This window comes from Seriola aureovittata, chromosome 4, assembly GCF_021018895.1.
Source record: "Seriola aureovittata isolate HTS-2021-v1 ecotype China chromosome 4, ASM2101889v1, whole genome shotgun sequence".
Lineage (NCBI taxonomy): Eukaryota > Metazoa > Chordata > Actinopteri > Carangiformes > Carangidae > Seriola > Seriola aureovittata.
Window position 1 is genome coordinate 18,689,154 of NC_079367.1, and position 20,461 is coordinate 18,709,614.

General features: G+C 39.5%; 3 protein-coding genes across 6 annotated transcripts; all 3 read right to left on the reverse strand.

Moving 5' to 3' along the window:
- Window positions 1-78: 78 nt before the first annotated feature.
- On the reverse strand, window positions 79-10,507 carry mfsd1 (major facilitator superfamily domain containing 1). Of its 2 annotated transcripts, XM_056375030.1 has the most exons (17): window positions 10,287-10,507; window positions 10,042-10,094; window positions 9,596-9,708; window positions 9,418-9,460; window positions 9,171-9,238; window positions 8,822-8,930; window positions 8,563-8,662; window positions 7,921-8,019; window positions 7,429-7,540; window positions 5,951-6,007; window positions 5,302-5,458; window positions 4,439-4,536; window positions 4,195-4,307; window positions 4,023-4,070; window positions 3,734-3,800; window positions 1,039-1,144; window positions 79-797 (listed from the first exon to the last, which is right to left on the reverse strand). In XM_056375030.1, exons 1-17 carry the CDS (start codon window positions 10,453-10,455, stop codon window positions 738-740), a joined length of 1,572 nt encoding a protein of 523 aa, XP_056231005.1. In that variant the 5' UTR covers window positions 10,456-10,507; the 3' UTR covers window positions 79-737. The 2 variants fall into 2 exon arrangements, with proteins under 2 accessions (XP_056231005.1, XP_056231006.1); XM_056375031.1 differs by lacking the exons at window positions 79-797; window positions 1,039-1,144 and adding an exon at window positions 1,333-2,845.
- Window positions 10,508-14,011: 3,504 nt separating this feature from the next.
- Window positions 14,012-17,762, reverse strand: LOC130167865 (P2Y purinoceptor 13-like). 3 transcript variants are annotated; one of them, XM_056374376.1, is made up of 5 exons: window positions 17,466-17,762; window positions 17,133-17,182; window positions 16,163-16,356; window positions 15,691-16,080; window positions 14,012-15,050 (listed from the first exon to the last, which is right to left on the reverse strand). In XM_056374376.1, the coding sequence occupies exons 3-5, from the start codon at window positions 16,343-16,345 to the stop codon at window positions 14,631-14,633; spliced, it is 993 nt and encodes a 330-aa protein (XP_056230351.1). In that variant the 5' UTR covers window positions 16,346-16,356; window positions 17,133-17,182; window positions 17,466-17,762; the 3' UTR covers window positions 14,012-14,630. The 3 variants fall into 3 exon arrangements, with proteins under 3 accessions (XP_056230351.1, XP_056230350.1, XP_056230349.1); XM_056374375.1 differs by lacking the exon at window positions 17,133-17,182; XM_056374374.1 differs by lacking the exon at window positions 17,466-17,762 and having other exon boundaries at window positions 17,133-17,363.
- Window positions 17,763-19,182: 1,420 nt separating this feature from the next.
- On the reverse strand, window positions 19,183-20,188 carry LOC130167733 (P2Y purinoceptor 13-like). Its single transcript, XM_056374213.1, has one exon. It carries the CDS (start codon window positions 20,164-20,166, stop codon window positions 19,183-19,185), a length of 984 nt encoding a protein of 327 aa, XP_056230188.1. The 5' UTR covers window positions 20,167-20,188.
- Between the last annotated feature and the right edge of the window lie 273 nt (window positions 20,189-20,461).

Below are 20,461 nucleotides of genomic sequence, written 5' to 3' on the forward strand. Positions count from 1 at the left end.
GTGATTTTCTTTTTTTTTTTTACCATGAGCCAGTGGTCAGTAATAACAGTAAGGACTGTGCCAACACTGTCTACAGGCTGTGTTTAATAACTCCTTTTATTGTTTTAAATATAAAAATACGTATTTGGCAACATTCAACAGGTCACAGAAGTTCCTGACTAGTGAGGCAGTTGTTTTTATACACTATAAGTTATTCTAGTAACTTAATACAAAACCTGGAAGATCAGCAAAAGTATGAAACTAACTGATACTGCAAATACTGAGGTTGCTAGGGGCAGGTATTAAAAAGCAGTGATACTGTGGCCAAAAGTGATTTTTAACATTTGTGGGAATTACTGCCCTCTGTCGTTTGTAGATGGTCGAGTCTCTAAAACAGACACTAAAACAGTATCCAGGCACCATAAAACATCAGCCCAATTTTATAATACGATTTCCTAGGCAAAAAGAAAAGTTTTTCTCCCAACAGTGGAGCAAATAGAAAATAACTTAGGTAGGTAGGTTCAAAAATAATCTCTATGGTGATAATAATTAAAGTAAAAAAAAACAGACACCCGTCTAAATACCCAGAACAGTCATGTGAAGGATAAAAATACCTTGAAGGTAAAAAGTGCTACAACATCTTGTTCAGGAAGAGGACATTTTGTAAGCATCCTCTTTTTTTTTTTTTTTTTTAGTGCATACTTGTCTGGAGCCACAGAGCAACAGTGTTGGAGGAGCAGACAGCCGAATGAAGGGCATCATTTCAGTACACTCCTGTGGGCAAGTGATGACAGATGGGTAGAGCAATGGTCTGGGAGCTGAGAGCAGAGAGGACAGATTGAGTAAAGAGGAAAAAGGAGAACACAGTTTTAGTAGAAGAGTTACTTGTGTTTAATTGGTGGTGTTGCAGGAAAACCAACACTCCCGGCCTTCCATTAAAAAAACAAACAAATGTATTGCCAACGTCAAGGTTAGAGGCTGAACTCATTAATAAATGGATTTCTGTTTGAATTGTGTTTAATCATTAAGTGGGGTGTGTGTGTGTGTGTGTGTGCATACCTGTGCGCCCAGCCTGGAGAGGTACCGGTTGCGTAGGCCAAAAGCAGACATGGGTGCTAGTCTCGCAAACTCACCCTTCGTCAGCCTACTGGGCCGCCTTTTAATCCTGCAGGAATAATAATGGGGCAATCTTTATCATCTCTACACACAACACTAGCATGAGCACAATTATGTATATATTACCAACAGGATTAATCTCACACAGCCTGTTGATGCAGGATGAAAATATGAGTAGACCATAGGTGTTGGGAATAAAACCTACTGCAGAAACAACAAAGTGGTACAACATTCAAATGCTTTCAAAGGTTTGGGTTTAATTAAATGTAATTGTTCCATGAACAATCTGGAATCAAACATGATTTGGTTCCACAAAAAGACTTCAGGTGATTTTTTTTTTTTTTTTTTTAAAGTGGCTTTCCTACAATGAATCTTCCGTAATGTCTCAGTCATATAACTTCTTGTACAACGATCAATAACACTTAACATTTGGTAATTTAACACAAATATTCTCCATTAAACAGAGACTGCACGGCTGAGCCTTTCACAACATCAAAGTGCAAATGGGTGACCAGTGAAGAGAGCAGCTTGTTTCTGGCCATGACACACTGATCACTTCAATGTGCATATCACACATTTTAACATTATGCTACTGACCGTTATCTCACACGTGTTGACTGTGTTGTTCAGAATTTGATTGGGACTCATTTGCCCAACTGAGGTAGTGAATGTTAATCATCCACAGTGTGCATCCCTGACAAGAACACAGCGAGACAAATCTCTTTCCACATTATGGTGAGAGTTAAGCAGAGTGCATGAGCATTTTGTCGCACTGCTCAGATGAAGCAAGCAATAATTTGGGTCAGTGCTTACAACGAGTTAAATACCTGAGCTTGATAAACAGGCAAAACATAATTGACAAAACATTATTTATACGTGGAACTGATTCTTTAAAAAGGTCACATTAATTAAACAGTTTGTAAAAAGTTGAAACTGTGCATATCATTACACGGTTAATGCACTCAAAAGTGTGCCTCTCTCTTTTCTTATCTTTCTGATTATTAGAGTATTGTACCATTTGATGATGTAACACAAAATACATTTTTATGAATTTCTGAAACCAGAGAAGAGCAGATAAAGGAATTGAAAAAATAAAAGAATTGAGCAATAAAAGTTTAAACACTAAAGAGCTATGCTCTTTTTTTTTTCTTTCTTTCTTTTTTTTTTTTTTTAAAGATTATCTACCATAAAAGGTCAATGTTGCATATGATTAGAACTGAATATATTTGCCTATGGACAGTCCAGTGAAGAAGGTTTTGGCTGGCAGTTACTGTGAATGCTGACAAATGATATGTACATAAATGAACTGCTGAGGTGTCTGTAATAAGGCAAGTAACAGAGTCCTGCTGAAGACAATTCATAAAAAGAAACGTATAAAAAAAAACATTAAAAAATATTCACATATATCAGATATATACATATAAAAACAATTGAATTAATATAGGAACCCTATATTGTGAGTTGCATTAGCATGTAAAAGTCAGTATGAGAAGTCACTATGTCCAAACTGGGATTTCTATTTTGTCAGTGTCCTGATGACATCAGCTATTATTACAGGATTATGTAATAGCCAGGGCCAGACAGTCAGTTCTGGTGGGAAGAGTCACAGATGACAGCACTGGGCGGAGTCAGTAGCGCAGTCCCGCCCCATGGCAGTTGATTGACAGCTTTGGGGTGGACAGTGCAGCCTGCTGGCTCTGAAGCCCAGGACCATGTGTGTTCCCATCATCATCATCATCATCATCATCATCTGGAAAATATCAATTACAGCACGGACCGGAAAATATTAGTCAGTCTGCATAAGCCATATATAGATGAAGCCACAGATAGATTAACAGAGAAATGGAGACATAGACAGAAACAGATGTTTGGTTTGTATTTACATTGTAGAGACTACATAAACCAACCACAGGTGGTGATGAAAGCTGTGACCTAAATAAATATGCCCACTTGGTGAGCTGACACAGAAACCATTTCCATTCTGTGGTAAAGGAAGTTATAAATTGTTGTGCATGAGCAATTCACCGCCATCCGAGGAGACAAGTCATTTTTATAATTTGTTTGTCATAAGTTCAGGAGAATAAAAAATGCACCAGAACTCATTCAGAACCAATAAATTCTCAACGTGAGTACTTGCAAAGACATGAACATTGACAGTGGTATTTGACACACTGTACCTTAGTACTTGAAGGGCCATGAGCAGTTTTGCTATAAAAACCACTCGAAAATAAATGAAAACTCAATCATCCATAACATAGATGGTAACATGACTCATCACCTCTTTACACTTCTGACCCTTGTAAATTATAAAACTAGGAGATGTAGATTTACAGTAACATGAAGAATGTGAGTCATGTGATTAGAGTGTAGAAAAATGGGACCAAAGAACAAATCCATAAAAACATGAATTGAGAGTCACTTAAGGAAAACGTCGACATTCACTGTAACTCATCTAAAAAACACACTAAGCAGCACACATCCAGTAAATTACCACAGGAGCTCCTGCAAGTGTTGCTATCCAAAATATGCCTGTGCCTGTTGACTATATGAGTGGGATGTTCATTATGTTTCTGAGATGCTTGTCTAATTGTTGGGTAAGTGGGTGGAAAAGAAGTGATGGAGGGTCAAGGCTACTCACTCTGCATCTGAAGTGGCTTCTTTCTGGAGTTTGGCTCTGGCTGCAGCTGACTGGTTCAAATCTCCTCCTGGAGCCAGAGAGAGGGAGATGGAGAGATTATGAAGTGAGTGAGTCTGGAGGTAAGGAGAGGGGTGTGCTTAACAGTGGCAAAGTAAAGAATGCCACATGAGAAAATGAAGAAGTGGAGCAGGCTGGGGAAAGAAAATCTGAAACAATATGACGAGGGAAAGAAGAGGAGTGAGAGAGAAGTGAAGCAGTGGAAGAGTCTAATTCTCCAGTCTTCCCTTACCTCTGAGATAATCCACAAAGTACAGCATCACCACTGCCATCAGTGCAACTGCAAGAAAGACAGGGGGAAAAACAAGGTGGGCAATCCATGACAATGTCACTCAACAGTGTCTAACATGAGTTGCAAGACTATAATCTCATAAACACACACAAAACAGACGGAAAACACTGACTGCAAATGCAGGCACAGAAAAACACTTCCAAAACCAGGTATCCTCTGGTGTCTAGGATGGCTCCGGCTGCCATGGCAATGAGAGCAAGTCCCAGGTTCTGAATAGACTGCATGCTGTTGGCCAGAGGCAAGAGATAAACATCGGTTTTAATGAAAAAAAAAAACACAAAACAAAACAAAAGTCAGATAATTATCTGTTGGTAGATGGGCCACCAAAGCAGAATAACGTCATTAAAAGTTCATACAAGCCATAGGCCGTCCCCAGCTGATGCTCAGGCACAACAAACGCCACCATGGGCCACAGTGCACAGGCCAGTAAGGAGTAAGAGACTCCCAGCAGGGACTGGAAAACAAGCAAGAAAACACATCGTATTACTTTATACGTTTCCAGCCTCTCCACAGAATTCCTTGGTTAGAAATTACATAGCTTGTGCACTTTCTGAGAAAATTACATGAGAACATGCATTTAACATCCTACTGTGGAACTTCTGATCTTCTTACTATTTTGAGGTGGGTAGGGTTTAGTTAAAAAAAAAGAAGTAATACTTCCATGCATCAATCAGGATTTAGCTAAATTTGAATAACAATCTGATGACAGTTGTTTGGTCATTGTCAATCACATCTGATTAAACCATATCACACAAAGTTCCAATGAAGCAGATTAGCTGAGCTCTGAAGTATTATTCACTTCTTAATAAATAATGCCTAAAAACTTGATTGTTGCTTATTTGAAGCTATGTTTTAAAGGAACTTGCAGCAAATAAGAATCTGCGTATTAATTTCCTTACATGCAAACGTCTATTATACCGACTAAATAAGGCTGGAGGTACATGTCATGTTAAAACAAAGGTTTCAGCACAGAAGAATGTATGTGTTTACAACTATAAGTAGGAAAAAATTCAACTATAACTTTTAAATTCAAATTTCAAAGAACATGTTTGCACAGCCACTGTGACTCACCGTTCCTCCATCTACCTTGAACACCATTAACCTTACAGACATAAGAATCCCAGATAGTGTACTCCCAGGCTAACGTAACAATTCATTCACTCAGCTAATTTTAAGACTGTTTATGAATGTACAATGCAAACATTTTCAGGGGCATTACCATGGCGATCCACGGGTTCCAGAAGGTGAAGGCAAGCATCATGTGAGCGGCGAGTGTGGTCACCACAGCAATTATTACCCAAACTACATTCCTTCCCGTCTTATCAACCATAAAGCCCAGAACTGGGGATGCGGGGGCTGAGATGATGTACACAATACTAGGAAAGAAAGAGAATGGCATGAAGGGTGTATGGCAAAGAGATATGTACTGAACATAAACCATTTATAGAAAAACTCCACAGTACAGTAATGATAAAGTAGATACACTGGTACCTGAGAGACTGAGCCTCATACTGACTACTGTATACTAAATATTTCTGATCTTTATAATTAGAACCTGTAAAAAGAATTTGTTTCTGTAGTTTGAGTTTAATGACAGTAAACTGAATGGAGACAACCTCTCTACAAAAATGTGTGATGCCAAGTTATTTGTTTTATTTTGTTCCCGGCTTCAGGTGCTTGAACATTTCTCAGCCATTAAATTCCACTGTGGTTGCACAGGAAATGTAATTTGGCCAATGATCCATTGGAATAAGAAAAATGTAGCCCACAAAGGAAATGCAAGATACATCAGCAACAGTAGACTGTAATAGTGTTAGTGCCTTAAGGTACATTGGTCTCAATGGCCTATTAGACCTGAGCTGATTTACCTGTTGACAGCTCTGGCTTCAGCAGCGGAGAAGTTGAATTTTTCAATGAAGAACACCCTGTAAATAAAAAGACATGATGATGGACTCACAGTGTAGGGGGCTGCTTAGTCTTTATGCTGATGTGACCTCAAGGGGAAGCAGAAATTGAGTCTACTCCTGCAGCAGGTAGCTCTCAGTCTTACATTGTTTTCTGCCACATCTGCATAACAACTATTTGCTCTGTAAGCACTGACCCTCAGTGGAAATAACATGTCAGTTGCTAAGTGATTCGAGAGTGCCTTTCAGTGAAAGAAATACAGGTTGTGATAGCTTCAATTGGTTTCTTTCACTGCAAACCCATTTGTCAAACCTCTTTCCATCTCTGACTCCCTCTCCCTCCCCTTTGTGGTTTGATGATAGCGCAGCATTGTGAGGCTGCACTTCTGAATCCTTTCCTCAGACATGCATTATACTAATCTAATGTAGGTGCTCAATTTGATTCATACCACACAATTTAACTATAATACCATCTTGTTTAGGTTGTGGCGATCATATTATTTTTTATCAGGTACAAAACCAAAATGTGCGGTTCCTGTATTTCAACAAATTAAGTATGAAAAAATATGTACGTGATCAAAGCATTTTCAAATTTCCTATGATGGAATATGGTTGCGTTTGTACAGAATGAGATAATCCTGATGGTAATTGGTGTCACTGGGTGTTGCCAAATATAGAAATTACTCAATATAGTTTTATTGTCAACAAATCAGCAACGCACCGATCCTATTAACAAGCCCTGTCTGTGCATCCAAGGAGATTATCATTGTTGTCCATGAACTATTAATATCAAATCAATTAGCCTAACCTTTACACTGGGTGACATGTTCCTTCTTTACATGAGCATGGGCACTGTAATTCATTTTGAGTCAATCACACCAATCAATCACATCCTGCTGCCATATACAGTCTATTCATCATACTACAGGTTTAACAATCGGCAGCTGAAAATACAATTTACTCTTTTTGAGTAAAGTTGCCCAGTTATTTTAAAAATTACTGAGTCTTCTTAAAAATTAAACTGTATATTAGTGATCAATTTTTAAAGCAGGAACAAATCGGCTTGTGGCTGAGTGCCACAGACAGTGTAAGGAAATCAAAAAGCATTGGTAGTTATGGTCTTATCATGGAATTTGTCAGTTTTATCTTTTAGTAATAAAAATGTACCAGCACATAACCCAACAAAGTATAGACCATATATTTAAAATAAATAAAGCGTACATATTAATCTGCATTCATGCATTAGGGTGGTCTAAAGATATATACTGAAAAATTATTGACAAAGACAGGGAGCACTGACTTTTAACTTATGCAGACAAGACAATGTTCTAACTGTATAGTGATATAAAGACGTGAAAGACCACTGGAGGACAGCTTTTGTGTGTATGTGCGAAAGAGAGAGAGAGAGAGAGAGAGAGAGAGAGAGCTAATGGAGTACTCACTGTCCCAATCCAATAAAGGGGAAAATGGCGACATAGTAGCCCACACAAATGATGAAGATGAGCCACAGGGTGAAGGGGAAATCTTTCACGTCTGTCAGCTTGATCACCTCACCTAATACGCAAGATTAACACACACGCAGATCAGTTTGAGAAGATTATTTGCTTTTTAACAACTGTAAAAGAAAAACAACGGCTTGTCTGACAAAAGAAGCTGCGAGTTCTGAAGGGAAAATTCACTGATGTACCTCATATTGAACTGAACTTTCCCCATATTCAGAAAGAAACCTCACCACAGCAGAGAAAGTGCTGAAGCCAATGAACTGTCTAGACAGGATGTCAATTTTAGGTAGATAAGAACAAAAACAAAACGTGGCCCTGCACTCTGTAGCACTCCACGCTGACCGAGGGAAGCGTTCTAATGGATATTGACGGGTGTTGGGTGAAAGAGGAAAAACAAAAGATAAAAAAAGGCACAATCTTAAAATACATTACCTGTTTTGCCTTCTTCCTTGTGGAGGATCCTCTCTGCTCTTTTGTCGAGGAATCCCAACACCAAGGCACAGATTAGTGAAAACACGCAGGTTACAGCAGCTAAAGAAAGACAAAAAAAGATATTAAGATACATGATACATAAGCAAAGGCGAAAAGACGAAAACAATGAAAGGAAGGAAGGAAAGTGTTAGTCATGTATTGGTGATAAGATTATACAGAAGTTCAAATTAGGATCCCTGATGACTGCTGATTGATTTCAGTTCATGTGAATCTATTTCATTTTATTCAATTGATGGTGGAAGTGGAGGCAGATTGTAAAAGAAAACCCACAACTACACAAGGTGTGCAAAAGTGGAAGCACGTTTAACTTGAACTCTGAAGTAGCTGTAGAAAAATACAAGAACTGACACTTCTCCCAACACTTATGATTCATCTGTAGCAGCAGCCAGCAGCACTTTTAGTTCTCTATATTACTTCTCTCTGTCTCTGTTGGCTGTGTTATCTGAGATCATTAGTTACAGAGAGAGGATCCAGTATCTCTAGCACAGACAGGGGTAAAACACATGTAACCAAAGTCTTAGTGTTTAACACTTGCCAGTTTGAAGTCTTCTCCCAGCTAAAACACAGGTGTGTTATATTTACCTATCATGAGCGATGCGCCTAGTGCGGTGTGTCCAGTGCCAACAGCGAGTGCGACTTCGCTGTACACCCAGCCCATAATGTTCATGTTCACTGTGCTGCCCTTGAGACGAGCAGAGAGGAATGTAAATGGACTTAAATTCTCTGTATCAATTATATGTATTTTGTATAGTAGGCTCATTCAACATGGTTACAGTCAAGAAACATTAACAGGTTATTTGAAAGAATGTATAAATTCATGTTCCATTGGCAGTGTCCTCACCAGTCGAGCCATGCTCAGCTGAAGGCCAAACACTAGATTTAGCTCCTTTCCCTTGAACCAGTTGACTGCATATGTGTTCTGGGCCACAGCCAACGACTCTCCTCCAATGCTACCCAGGAAAAGAGAACAGGGAGGTGGAAATTGTAAGCTATGTGATAATACAAGACCAACATGAGCCTCATATTTTAATGTCCTTTTATGGTTGAAAGTCTGTGTCTAAAAAGAAACACACCAGGCTCAGATTTATACATTCGATGCAGATTCAAGTTTACTAGGGTGAGGTTTGGAGATTGTGAAAGAGAAAAGTACAGTGTGGCAAGAGAGCAAATTTTTTTTTTTTTTTTTTTACCCAAATACAAAACGTCCAACTTCCATCAGCCAGAAATGGTTTACCAGAGCTCCAGTAGCAAATATTACCTGTGTAGAGGTGGGAAAATAGGACACACCAAAGACAACACTCTAATTGCCATCCATTTTCTGTATGCACTTGTTTCCTATTTAAATAGATAATTAAAAAATATATAATATAAATTTTGGTAATTATATTCTTTTTATCATTAAGTATCTTTCACAACTAGCTTTCAGAGTAAACCCACCTGTCCAACACAGACAAATAGGGAAAAGATGATGGTTCCCAGCCTATGAAAAACAATGAAAGATGACACTGATCAGGATGACAAGCACAACTCACTCTCTTTAACTTTCACTTATGGTGGATATACATAATACACATTTAGTGAACTCAAAATAGATGTGACTTATTGATCTTTGTACCTGATGCCAAAGACCCTGTCAAGCAGGAAGCCCCCGAAAAAGCAGAGAACCACATTGGGCCAGGAGTACCAGGCATACAGCTGCATGAACTTAGCAGTGTTCAGGTTCAAATCCTGGTAAAGTCAGGGAGGAAACACATCAGACTCTTGTTGATCACTTCATCACTTTTCAGTTTTAAGTTTCACAATTAAAACCCAGATTTGAAACAAAGGGTATAGTCTATGGAATTAAATCCTCTCATAGCAGTATTTGGGAATAGGGTAACTTGATTATGCAGATTTATCTCTAAGCACCAATGCTTTATTGAATACAGAAGTCTAATCTGTCTTTTGTGTGAATTATTTCACTAAGTGGGGACTTTGTCTCAGCCTGGCATTACTGTGAATTGCTGCATTAATGGTATAATGCTCTGGTGTAAAACTTTGCATTTGCAGAGCATGAATTACCTGGAGGACTTGAGTTTGAAGGGCAGCCGGGTTGTCATAACAGAAGTAGCTTCCTGCAGCAAAAATAACTACATTAACAGAGTACAGACATAATGATACTGCAATTCTTTAACATTACACGAGCCACAAGGGGCAAGACCACTACACGCTTTCTTTAAGGCAAATGCTACTTATCGAATTTAAGTTAAACCTCTACAATAACCCGCCAGGATGTTTAGTTAAGTAAGGGCTTTTCTACTGCTCACCGAATCCCAGAAAGCACATGAATAGCAGGACAACCACACGGTGCAAGAGGTGGCTGGGATCGCAAATGGCCGGCATCGGTCTGCCGGGTCCTCTGGCTGCCTGTCTGCTGGTGAACGACCCCTCATCGTCATCTCCCAACAGGCTCCGCCGCTCCTCATAGTCCGCCATGTTCGTTTGTTTGGGAGAAGGTGGAAAAAGTTCACGGCAACAAGGAAGACGAAGGCGCTAGATCATATGACCCGCCAGGCATGTCATGTGGCGTTATGCTGCATTCAGGCCATGACAGCAGAATGGGAAATTTGTATGACAGACGTTATTCCAGTTTAGGGGTGTTCAATCATTTATTCCAAGGTGCCTGGTGCTAACTGTGTAGTCACACCAGATAAATAGCCTAAATTAACTTATATTGTTATGTTGTGTATTTGTAGCAGTTCGTTCGTTAAGAGAAACCAGATTAGTTAAGCGTTCACATTAGTATTTATGATGCTAACAGTTTACTGACATGTCTGTGGTTGTTTTCAGCAAATGGGAAAAATCGTTGGTGTCAGATATTCCCGACATCTCTGACTGGAAATGCGAGTTAGATGTTGATGAACGGGTTTTCCCATTCGAATGATCGTAATTACGCTTTAAACGATGTAACATGAACGCAGCATTAGCCTCTTAGCTTGTAGGCCTAGCCAGCCGGTGTTTATGTCGGCGTGTGGACGCCAAGAAGTCCAAGCACCTCGCGGGAGCGCGGACAACGAAATACACAATTATCAGATGCTTTATTGATTTCTGAGTAGACTGACGCATCAAGATCTTCACTTGGTCAGAATGATGACAGGTTAGCTGCCTATATCACAAAAATAAAATTGTTCAAATGTGTTATCAGACTACATTTACCCGGAATTTTCTTTTTAAAAAAGACTCATTAGTATATTTTAGTATATAAATATATTTTATTTATAGATTATATCTATAAGAAAATACGAGATAAGAATGCCTTGATTAACTTATTCTGATAAAAGGGAATTTACTGGTGATGACAAGTTGGATGCTGACATGAACTTTTTTCCACAAGCTGCTCGTAATTACAATTTAAAGACAAACACGCACATCGAAGTGGAGTCTCAAAGAAGTGAGTTTACAGACGTCTGGAGCCTGCTCCTCATATCTGCTGGAGGCTATTAAGGCTCAAGGCTACATTAACAGCTATTAGCATAACACAAACAACAAGGAAGGAGAACGGAAATTATGGTTAAAAATTCGTATCCTTGTTTTGGTTTGACTTTTATTTGTTTTATTAATTCGTTTTCTGTAATTGTTGTTCTGTTTAATTTTCTATAAACTGTCAACTGTGTTTACTAAATATATGAATGTGACTATAGTTAATTGGGGATGTAGGCTACTCTTTTAAGTGACATAGAGATAAATCCAAAAACCTCTTTGCCCCCGTCTCCTGTTTGTAAAATCTGCAGTTTGTATGACAGGCTGACACACAATATATCCACGATACTCTGTAGCCATGCATTTTTTCTAAAAATTCATAAAGAAATATGTGTGTCTGTCTCCAGTTTCAGTTACAATGTGGATCCATCTAAACGCTTTCTAGGTGTATTATGGAGTATGAACCTCTAAAGAATTATCACCCAAATAAGAAGTTTTACTGAGCGTTTTACTCTCGTTCAGCCTTTTAGTTTACTACTACATTTTAAAGTTAAAACCTTAAGTTTTGTATGGCAGCCCTTACATTATTGTAAGGTTCGGTGTCACTGCTGTCACTACTTTCTTTTCAGCAGCAATTAATAAGCAGACATTTTCAGTAATCTCTGAGCCCACTCTATACTTCCTGCCAGGCAACCAACGACAACAAGTAGCGCATGGATTAAGTTTGGATTTGTCATGTGGACTGAAATATGATTCCCATGGGATGATGATGTTGCTCTGCGTTTCCAATGTGTATAGTCATATAACAGCTATAACAACTCTGTAAGTCTATGAACGTGTCTATCAGTTGTTTTGGTGGGGTTTTTAGTTTCCCCCCTAGTGGCCAGTGTTGATTTTTGCAGATTGTAAGGACGTTATCAGACTGGCTTTTCACTCTACTTTTCTCACATGAATGTCAAAGTTAAGGCTACCTTTGTTGTATGTTGTTAAGCTCCTGCTCTGTTTGTGGGTTGAGTTTACACTACAGTTCTGTATCTGTGAATATGTGTAATTTACCCTTCTTTTCAGCCAAGAGTGAGGTAAGCCTGTTCAGTCTCATCCTTTTTCATTCAGTGAAAGTTTGAACGATTGAAAAATGTGTCAAAATGACTTCTCTGACCTACAGCTTAAGTCTAAAGCTCTAATAAGCTGCATAAAAGCCATTTCTCTGGGACATCTTGACCTGACACAGTTTATAGACCACTGCTGATGGGCGTCACTGTCGTGCAGACCTGACAGATTTCTCTGACATGTAAACTGTACCACTGCGTTTCCTCAGGTCCTTCACACGCTTCCAGTTATATGGAACTGTCAGCCCCTACCTCCGCCTGCCCCCTATTTATCTGGCCCTTTTCTGTCCCCAGCTTGTGTCTGTGCATACTGCTAGGCAACACTATCTCCAGGGTTTATTTAATTTCCATGAATGTCATTTAGAATTTCTCATAATTCACTACTGCAGGGTCATCTGCCAGAGGATTTAATCTGAGGGTGACAAACGGTCCTTCCCCTGGCTGCAGTCACCGCTCCGACCGTTCTGTAGCTCATTAATTTCCTGCCAAAATATAAGCCTCTGTCGTAGCCGACAGAATGTGGGATGGAGGAAGATCATATTTCATTATTACATTAATCAGACCCACATGCAGACACGATTGTAAATCAGGTGGGAGGTGACATTAATCCTGCAGAACCAGTTTGTGAATACCCTGAAACCCGTCTTCGGGTGTTGCAGTCAATTTATTCCAGTTTTATATACAGTGGGGTCCAAAAGTCTGAGACCACTTTCCTATTCAAGTTTATGGTAGTGGTCTCAGATTTTTGGGCCCCAATGCCTTTGTTCTCCTCTTGTTCAATTCAAAAATGAATCAGACACTACTGTTATACTGTGAAATGCTATATGCACTACTTGCAAATGCTTGCAACCTTGTTGGATGTTATGTAGATTTAGGTTGGTGGCTGGTTGCTGATTAAAAGCCTGGTGTAAACGCAGTGTTATCAAAAACCTGATCTCTGGCAGAGCGATACGAGTCTGCAGTTTCCTTTCTGGTCAGTTCATTAGAAATGATCAAAAGTGCCTCAGATGCTGATCACCACTAGTGGTAAATAAATAAAATAAGTAAGCATATCTATTGTCAGTGATTAAAAGAAGCAACCACAAATAGTTCTAAATTTCAAACAAAAATTAATTCACTTTTATTTCATGCCATCTATGATGGTATACTTTGTCGTGAACATCAAGAGCTGTATCAGCACTACTGTGGAAGAGCAACTGATTTTAGGTGATTTTATCCTCCATTCTTATTGGCTGCTTTTCTTGCACAGACACTTTAACTCGGCTCTGCTTGCATGCAATAATTTGCTTTCACGTCTTTGTCTTACACTTGATTCAAAATGCCATTTCACCACATTTGAAATTCATGTCCTTCTATAATCAATCTTAAACCATTTGTAAATATTGTAATATGGGACTGTTTGTGGTGACCTATACTATTACTAATGGAAAAAAAAAGATTTGGTCCAGATGTATGGCTACTACTATTGTAGTATGAAAAATAATGATTTTATTATTATAATTATTATTATTATTATAATTATTTGTATTTCACAGAAGTTACAGTTGTAAGAAGTGGCTATTTGCAGTCTTTTGTTCCCTGCTCATTTTGTTATCATTCACTCCCTGGTCACATTTTGCTTACTGTGTAATCAAATATGAATTGGTGCTGTCAAGATGTTTTTTTTTGTGAAGGGAAAGTGCAGTTTGAGCAAGATTAGAGAGAAGGAAGTAGCAAGTGACAGAAAGCATAATTAAGGAAATGTGTTGGGTGACTTATCTAAAAAGGCGCAGAAGTGCTTGGTTAGTACTGTACCAAAAACAGAAGTCATTGCTGGCTTGAAACTTCATGATCCAGTGCCAGACATGTTTGACTTTTTTCTGTTACACAGAATAGTCCATTTAACAGATTTCCATCACTTTGCATTACTTTGAGAATTTTTACAACCTTTGTGATCAAGATAAAATTCTATTTACAGGTAAAATAACACTTTCAGGCAGAGTCTTGCCTGGACTATTACAGTTATTAATTGTGTCCCATTGTGCACTGTCCATTGTGTTACTGTGGCATCCCATTATTTCACAGTTTGTTACTGTGGGCTATTTATGACATCTCCAGCTGAGTAGATGTTGCTGTGGGAGATTCCATGGTACCTTTGTGGAGTGGCTTGCGGCAGAGTGCAGCTGTCAGTCTTTTCCGAAACACCTTACACAAGAACACGTAGATAAGTGGATCCAGACATATATTAGTGGCCGATAGCCACAAGGTGGTCTCCTTGGCAATGTACAGTGCTTGGCAGTGACTTGCTGTGTTACGGGTCTGGGTCAGGGTGTAGGGAACACGAGCAAAGTGAAAGGGGGCAAAGCAGACGAAAAACACCCCCACCACCACAAAGACCTTTGCCTTTGTTTTCCGACTGGCTGCCTGAGATCTGCTCTTTGAGGCTTTGTATGACTCATAAACCTTCTTGCTGATGAACGTGTAGCAAACCACCATCAAGGCCAGAGTGCCCCAAAAAACCACCTGCAGATGCACATCAACAAAACATTAAGCAAGGCACTTGCAAAGACTTTCTCATAACTTTTCTCACAAGTAATTGCGGTATGCACTGTGACATTGCAGATGTCACAGTGCAAATATATTAAAAGAAAAGTTCAACATCGCTTTCTGGCTGAGAGTTAGATGAGAAGATTTAGACCACTCTCATGTCTGTACAGTAAAAAAAAAATGAAGCTATGGCTATCTTAAATTACCCTATAGGCACAGCGAGCCTGTCTCTGTCCAAACAAATCCAGATACCTGCCCCTCTAAAGCTAACTAATTAACATGTTAAACTATATCATGAAATCAAAGTGCAAAAATGATTACTTGTGGTTTTTGTCACCAAAAATAGTCCACCACATAACTCCAAGTAAAACCACACTTCTTTTATTTTTACACTTCAGTCTATGGATTAAACCAACCTGATATAACATGTTCATTTGTGAGCTGCAAAGGTGCTGGCAGGCCTTTGAATAGTGCCAGGCTGACTCCAGTCTTTATGCCAACCTTATCTGACCAGCTTTTGGCTCCAACTTTATATTAAATGTACAGGTGTGAGAATGGTATTGATCCTCTCATCTCACTCTAGCAAGAGTAATAGCTGCAAGAAATTAATAGCTACCTGACAGAAGTAGTTGAATCCCTCATGCCATATCAGGCCGGCTTTGCTCTTCATGGAGGAGCACTTCAGTTTGCCTCCAATGACCCGTGGTGGCTGGTCGCTTAGAATAACGTTGGGTAATGCTAAAGATAACATTACCACCCAGACAGATGCACTCAGCACCTGGCCAACACGGACCCGCTGCAGGGCACACTTCCCAAAGGGCCTGACTATTTTCAGGTAGCGGTCCAGGCTGATGAGGCCCAGCAAGAGGATGCTGATGTACATGGTGATGTAGAAGAGAACCGCAGAGTATCGGCAGTGGAAGGCGCGTAAATGCCAGGAGCCCACACCTGCATCACTTAAGACTCTCAGAGGGATGGTCAAGGTCATCAGCAAGTCAGCCACCACCTGTTGTTGAAGGATCATGTTTGTTTTTTCATTTGCTTGCTTCACAATGACAGTATAATTCTATAAAGCCTCCATTCCTTACCACATTTTTTAGAAAGACCACAAATGTTGAGGTGCTGGGGATGCTGAAGAAGATCCATGCAGCCAGGGAATTGAGTATCATGGCAGCTATAAACAGGATGCTGTACAGACATGGGAAAACCACAGCTGTTATGCTGGTATCCCGAACACACTTGATGGATGAGTTGGACAGGGTGGTGTTCATCTTCGGTGGACCTTAGGAAGGATGGGGAGAGAGGAGAGATGAGAGATGTTATTTAAATATATAACTATATTATTAAAAGAAGAAACACGGCAATACACTGTTTTCAGAACATACACATCTAAAGATTATAACATTGTTTCTGTTGTAATCATTTTCTGGATCCCCCAGAAATTCTGTAACAGGACTGTAGTTGAGCAGCTTGCGTTATTAGATTAATCTTTCAAATATCTAGTGTCAAGAATTAAGTCTGAAGGATCAGGTATCTTTCCGTCTTTCAATTCTACAAGTAAAGGACATTTTATGCCACTTTCAGGGGCATACAAATATTTTTTTCTTATACAACCAGTAAATACGGTGTAACCGGTGCACTTCACAGCATTTAGACACAGGGTCATTCAGTAGAACTGACCTTTCCCACAGTCACTTCATACTGGTACAACCACCGGTTTGGTTCAACAATAACAATGCAAAGACAGATTTAATATACAGCACTGACGACATCCAACAACTCACTGCTGCGTTTGTTCATTCTGAATTCACCTCCCGTCTGAGAGTACATCTGTCTGCTGTCTTTACATTGAAAACCTTAACAGCTTAGAATAACACTGAGGCCAGGAGCAGGTGCTATGGGAACCAGCATATGCAATACTCTCAAAGCGTCTGTCTGTTTCAGTGTGCATAATGATGTTAATTAGGTCTGTTAAAACTATTGTTACACAAATTCTATATCTCTGTGCCCAACTGAGATTAGTGATGTATCTAGAAGAAGCCAATAATTGAGTCTTACCTTCTTGTGTCCTTATCGTCTGTGACTGTGCAACATGTGAAGAACAAAAACTAGAGGAAAGAAAAACTACACTATTACAAAAAAAAGGAAGAAGCGAAATGTCCAATTCCCCTTTCTGCTTTTTATCAACAGGAAGTAGATGAAACAAAAAAAATCCCACAATTGAAAGGCTCTTGGTGTTAGTTTAGGTCTTTAATCAATTAAGAAATACTACTTCTGACCTAAGGGAGGTTTCAGTCTCTCTCTCTCTCTCTCTCTCTCTCTCTCTCTCTCTCTCTCTCTCTCCCCCTCTTTAAGTGTGTGTGTGTGTGTGTGTGCGTTTGATGCTCTTACAATGGGTGGTCTCTGGAGCTACTGTGTGGCTGTCTTGTCACAATCCCAATGAGTTTGCCAGTCTTCCTCCGGGTGAAAGACCCGTTCCTTCCTTGCTTCCTGTTCCAATTGTCTGCAGAGAGGCTTGTTCTGCTCCGTGCCAGTCCTCCTGCCTCCGCTAGCTTGCGTCAGTCGCAGTAGCTGTTGACAGGCGAACACTAAAGCCCTGGACTCATTTCTCGACCCACATCTAGAGACCTCATGCACCCCACTGCTCCTCCCTCCACCCTGCAGCTTATTTATCAGCTCTATCTGTCTGTCCTTTCTCATCAAGACCTGGTCCTCTTACCACCAACAACCAGAGGTATAAAATATACGCATCTGTGGTTTTAGAGGAAGAGAATGACACACCCAGGCCTCTCATGAGATTTCCCCTCACCTCTTTTAAATAAGTGGTTAAAAATGTTATGAAAACGAAAAGGAAAGTTTGTGCAAGAGTTCATATAGTAGTACATATAGGCCTACTCTGTATTTTTGTCATGTTTAATATAACTACCATCAAATACAACATACAAGTACATTCAATTCTACTCATATATTTTTTTTCAGTTTTATTCCCTTTTGTGCTTTCGTGCTAAAAATAGTGTGTACTGAGAACACAACATGATTTCCTGTGTCATATTGCTTGGAGCTGGGCCAGGAATTATGACATGAGGGAAAAAGTAGCTGGAGAAGTGACACTTAAGTGAACTCAGAAATTGCTGTTTAATCAGAATATGTTTCACTGTAAATTATCCAAGAATTTCCAAGAACTGTGGGCTGTAAATTCTAAGTAATAATCATAAAAAACTATTTCGACAAAAGAAAACAACTTCATTCTTAGTTTCAGTTACATCGCATTGTACCACAATATAAACCCCACATAATCACATTCGTCAATCACATAAGTCACTTTCTCAGCTGGAATAAAGGGACAAGTTGATTCTAGATGTGGTTTGTTTTTGAAACTTAAACAAGGCCAAGCAGAATAATGCCTCAATTTTGTGTTTATTTTTGTTTACTACCGGCAGAAGATTTACAGCTTGTTTTACAGCTTTCCACATTTTTATAGAGGGAATACAGGAAAATCAATGCAGTAAAAATATATCAGTACAGTAAATCTGACTTGGTCCTTTTTGCGCCCATCCATGTTGACCACTGATAAGCATGCCACAAATTGTTGACATAAGCTGATAGACACATTGCACATCTGCAGAACTCCATTAAAGACATGAGCCATTTTACTGTTACCACAAACATTATAAGACTTCAGTGTGAGATGCAAATGTTAACTATAGATACTTAACTTGTTTTGCATGGCAGCTTGATTTACATCTCTTTCTCTTTCCTTCCTCCTTTCTCTATTTGCCTGCTGATTTTGAACCTCCACAGTTACTGTAGAAGCGTGTTTTGTTCACACATAAACAGCATAATAATATCCCCCCCTTGTCTCATACTGTTTATCAAACACATTCCTATTTTATTTCCTGTTTGTGGTTTTCAAGCTATCTAGAACCACACACAAACACACACACACACACAAACACCAGCACAGCAAACTTCAACAAGGATTATAGAACGTAAAAGCAGTAAATAGCAAAATGTTAATAAATACGTGAAACAATAATCCAAGTCTAGAAATTCTGCAGGAACATCTGAGCTCACTCTTTATCATAAAAAACTTCATGACCTCAGTCACTCACTTAGCCTCTGCTTTGGCTGCTGAAGACACTTTAAATGAGACGGAGATATTTTTCATCATAGACAGCAGTTTCTCCTTGAATTCTTGACACAAAAAGACATAGAGAAGTGGGTCCATACAGATATTTGTGCTGACAAGCCAGAGGCTGAACTCCTTGCCAAACTTACTCTCTGAGTAAGGGCATGAACTTTTGGAATTTTTGACTTGTTGAAAAGTGTATGGGATCCTGACAATGTGGTACGGTGTGAACGATACAAAAAACACAATGACAGTCATAAAGACACGTAGTTTTATCTTCTGCTTTCCCTTCTTGTTATTGCTGCCAGATTTTCGAAAAGACTGTATAACCTTGTTGGCGATGGAAATGTAACAAACTACAATGACCACACTGATGAGCCAGAAGAGAACGTTCAGGTAAATCACAACCATTTGATGGACTTCAAGTCCAGCTGGTCCTTTAAACTTCATACAAGTGCTGGGCTTTGTCATATTGGCTACTGATTGGTTACTTAAAATATTTGGTAAAGCTGTGCCTCCAAAGAGTACTAGCCAGACTGAGCCACATATCAGTTTGCTAAAGGTCAGATTCTGACCAAACAGCTTGCTCCGGGGTATCATGATCTTGAAGAAACGGTCCAGACTGATAAGGCCCAACAAAGTAATACATGTGTACTGTGCACTGTAGAAAATGGCTTTGAAATAATTGCATGAAAATTCAAATAATGCATCAGAAGCACCTGACAAGTCACTTGCTGCTTTGACTGGGATAATCAAGGTCATAATAACGTCGGCAGCTACTAGATTTTTCAAGTACACCACCAAGGTGGAGGTGGACTTGAGGTGCAGGGACACCCAGGCTGCCACACTATTCAGCAACAACGCTATGGGAAACATCAAAAAGTAGAGAATTGGGACGACATTTTTCGTGTACATATAACTGTCACACTCGGAATTATCAGGAGACATCTGAGTCGATGGCATCACTGCACCTGAGGAGAACACACAGAACCCACCGTTGTCAAGAACAGTAGGTTATATAGTAACTGACTATATTTTGAACAGATAGTCCTGCTGAATATGCACAATATTATTTGAACAGTTCATTATTTGAACAGTGTCCCATAGTGACAGAACAGGAAAATAATTTGTCTGGCCTAACTTAGTGTTTTTTCCCTCATGTAAAATCAGGGGTGTGGCTTCTGTGCGACTCACTCTGCTGGTTTCTGTCAAAGCGAGGACCCATCCATCCATCCATCTTCCGTCACCTGTCAGAGTC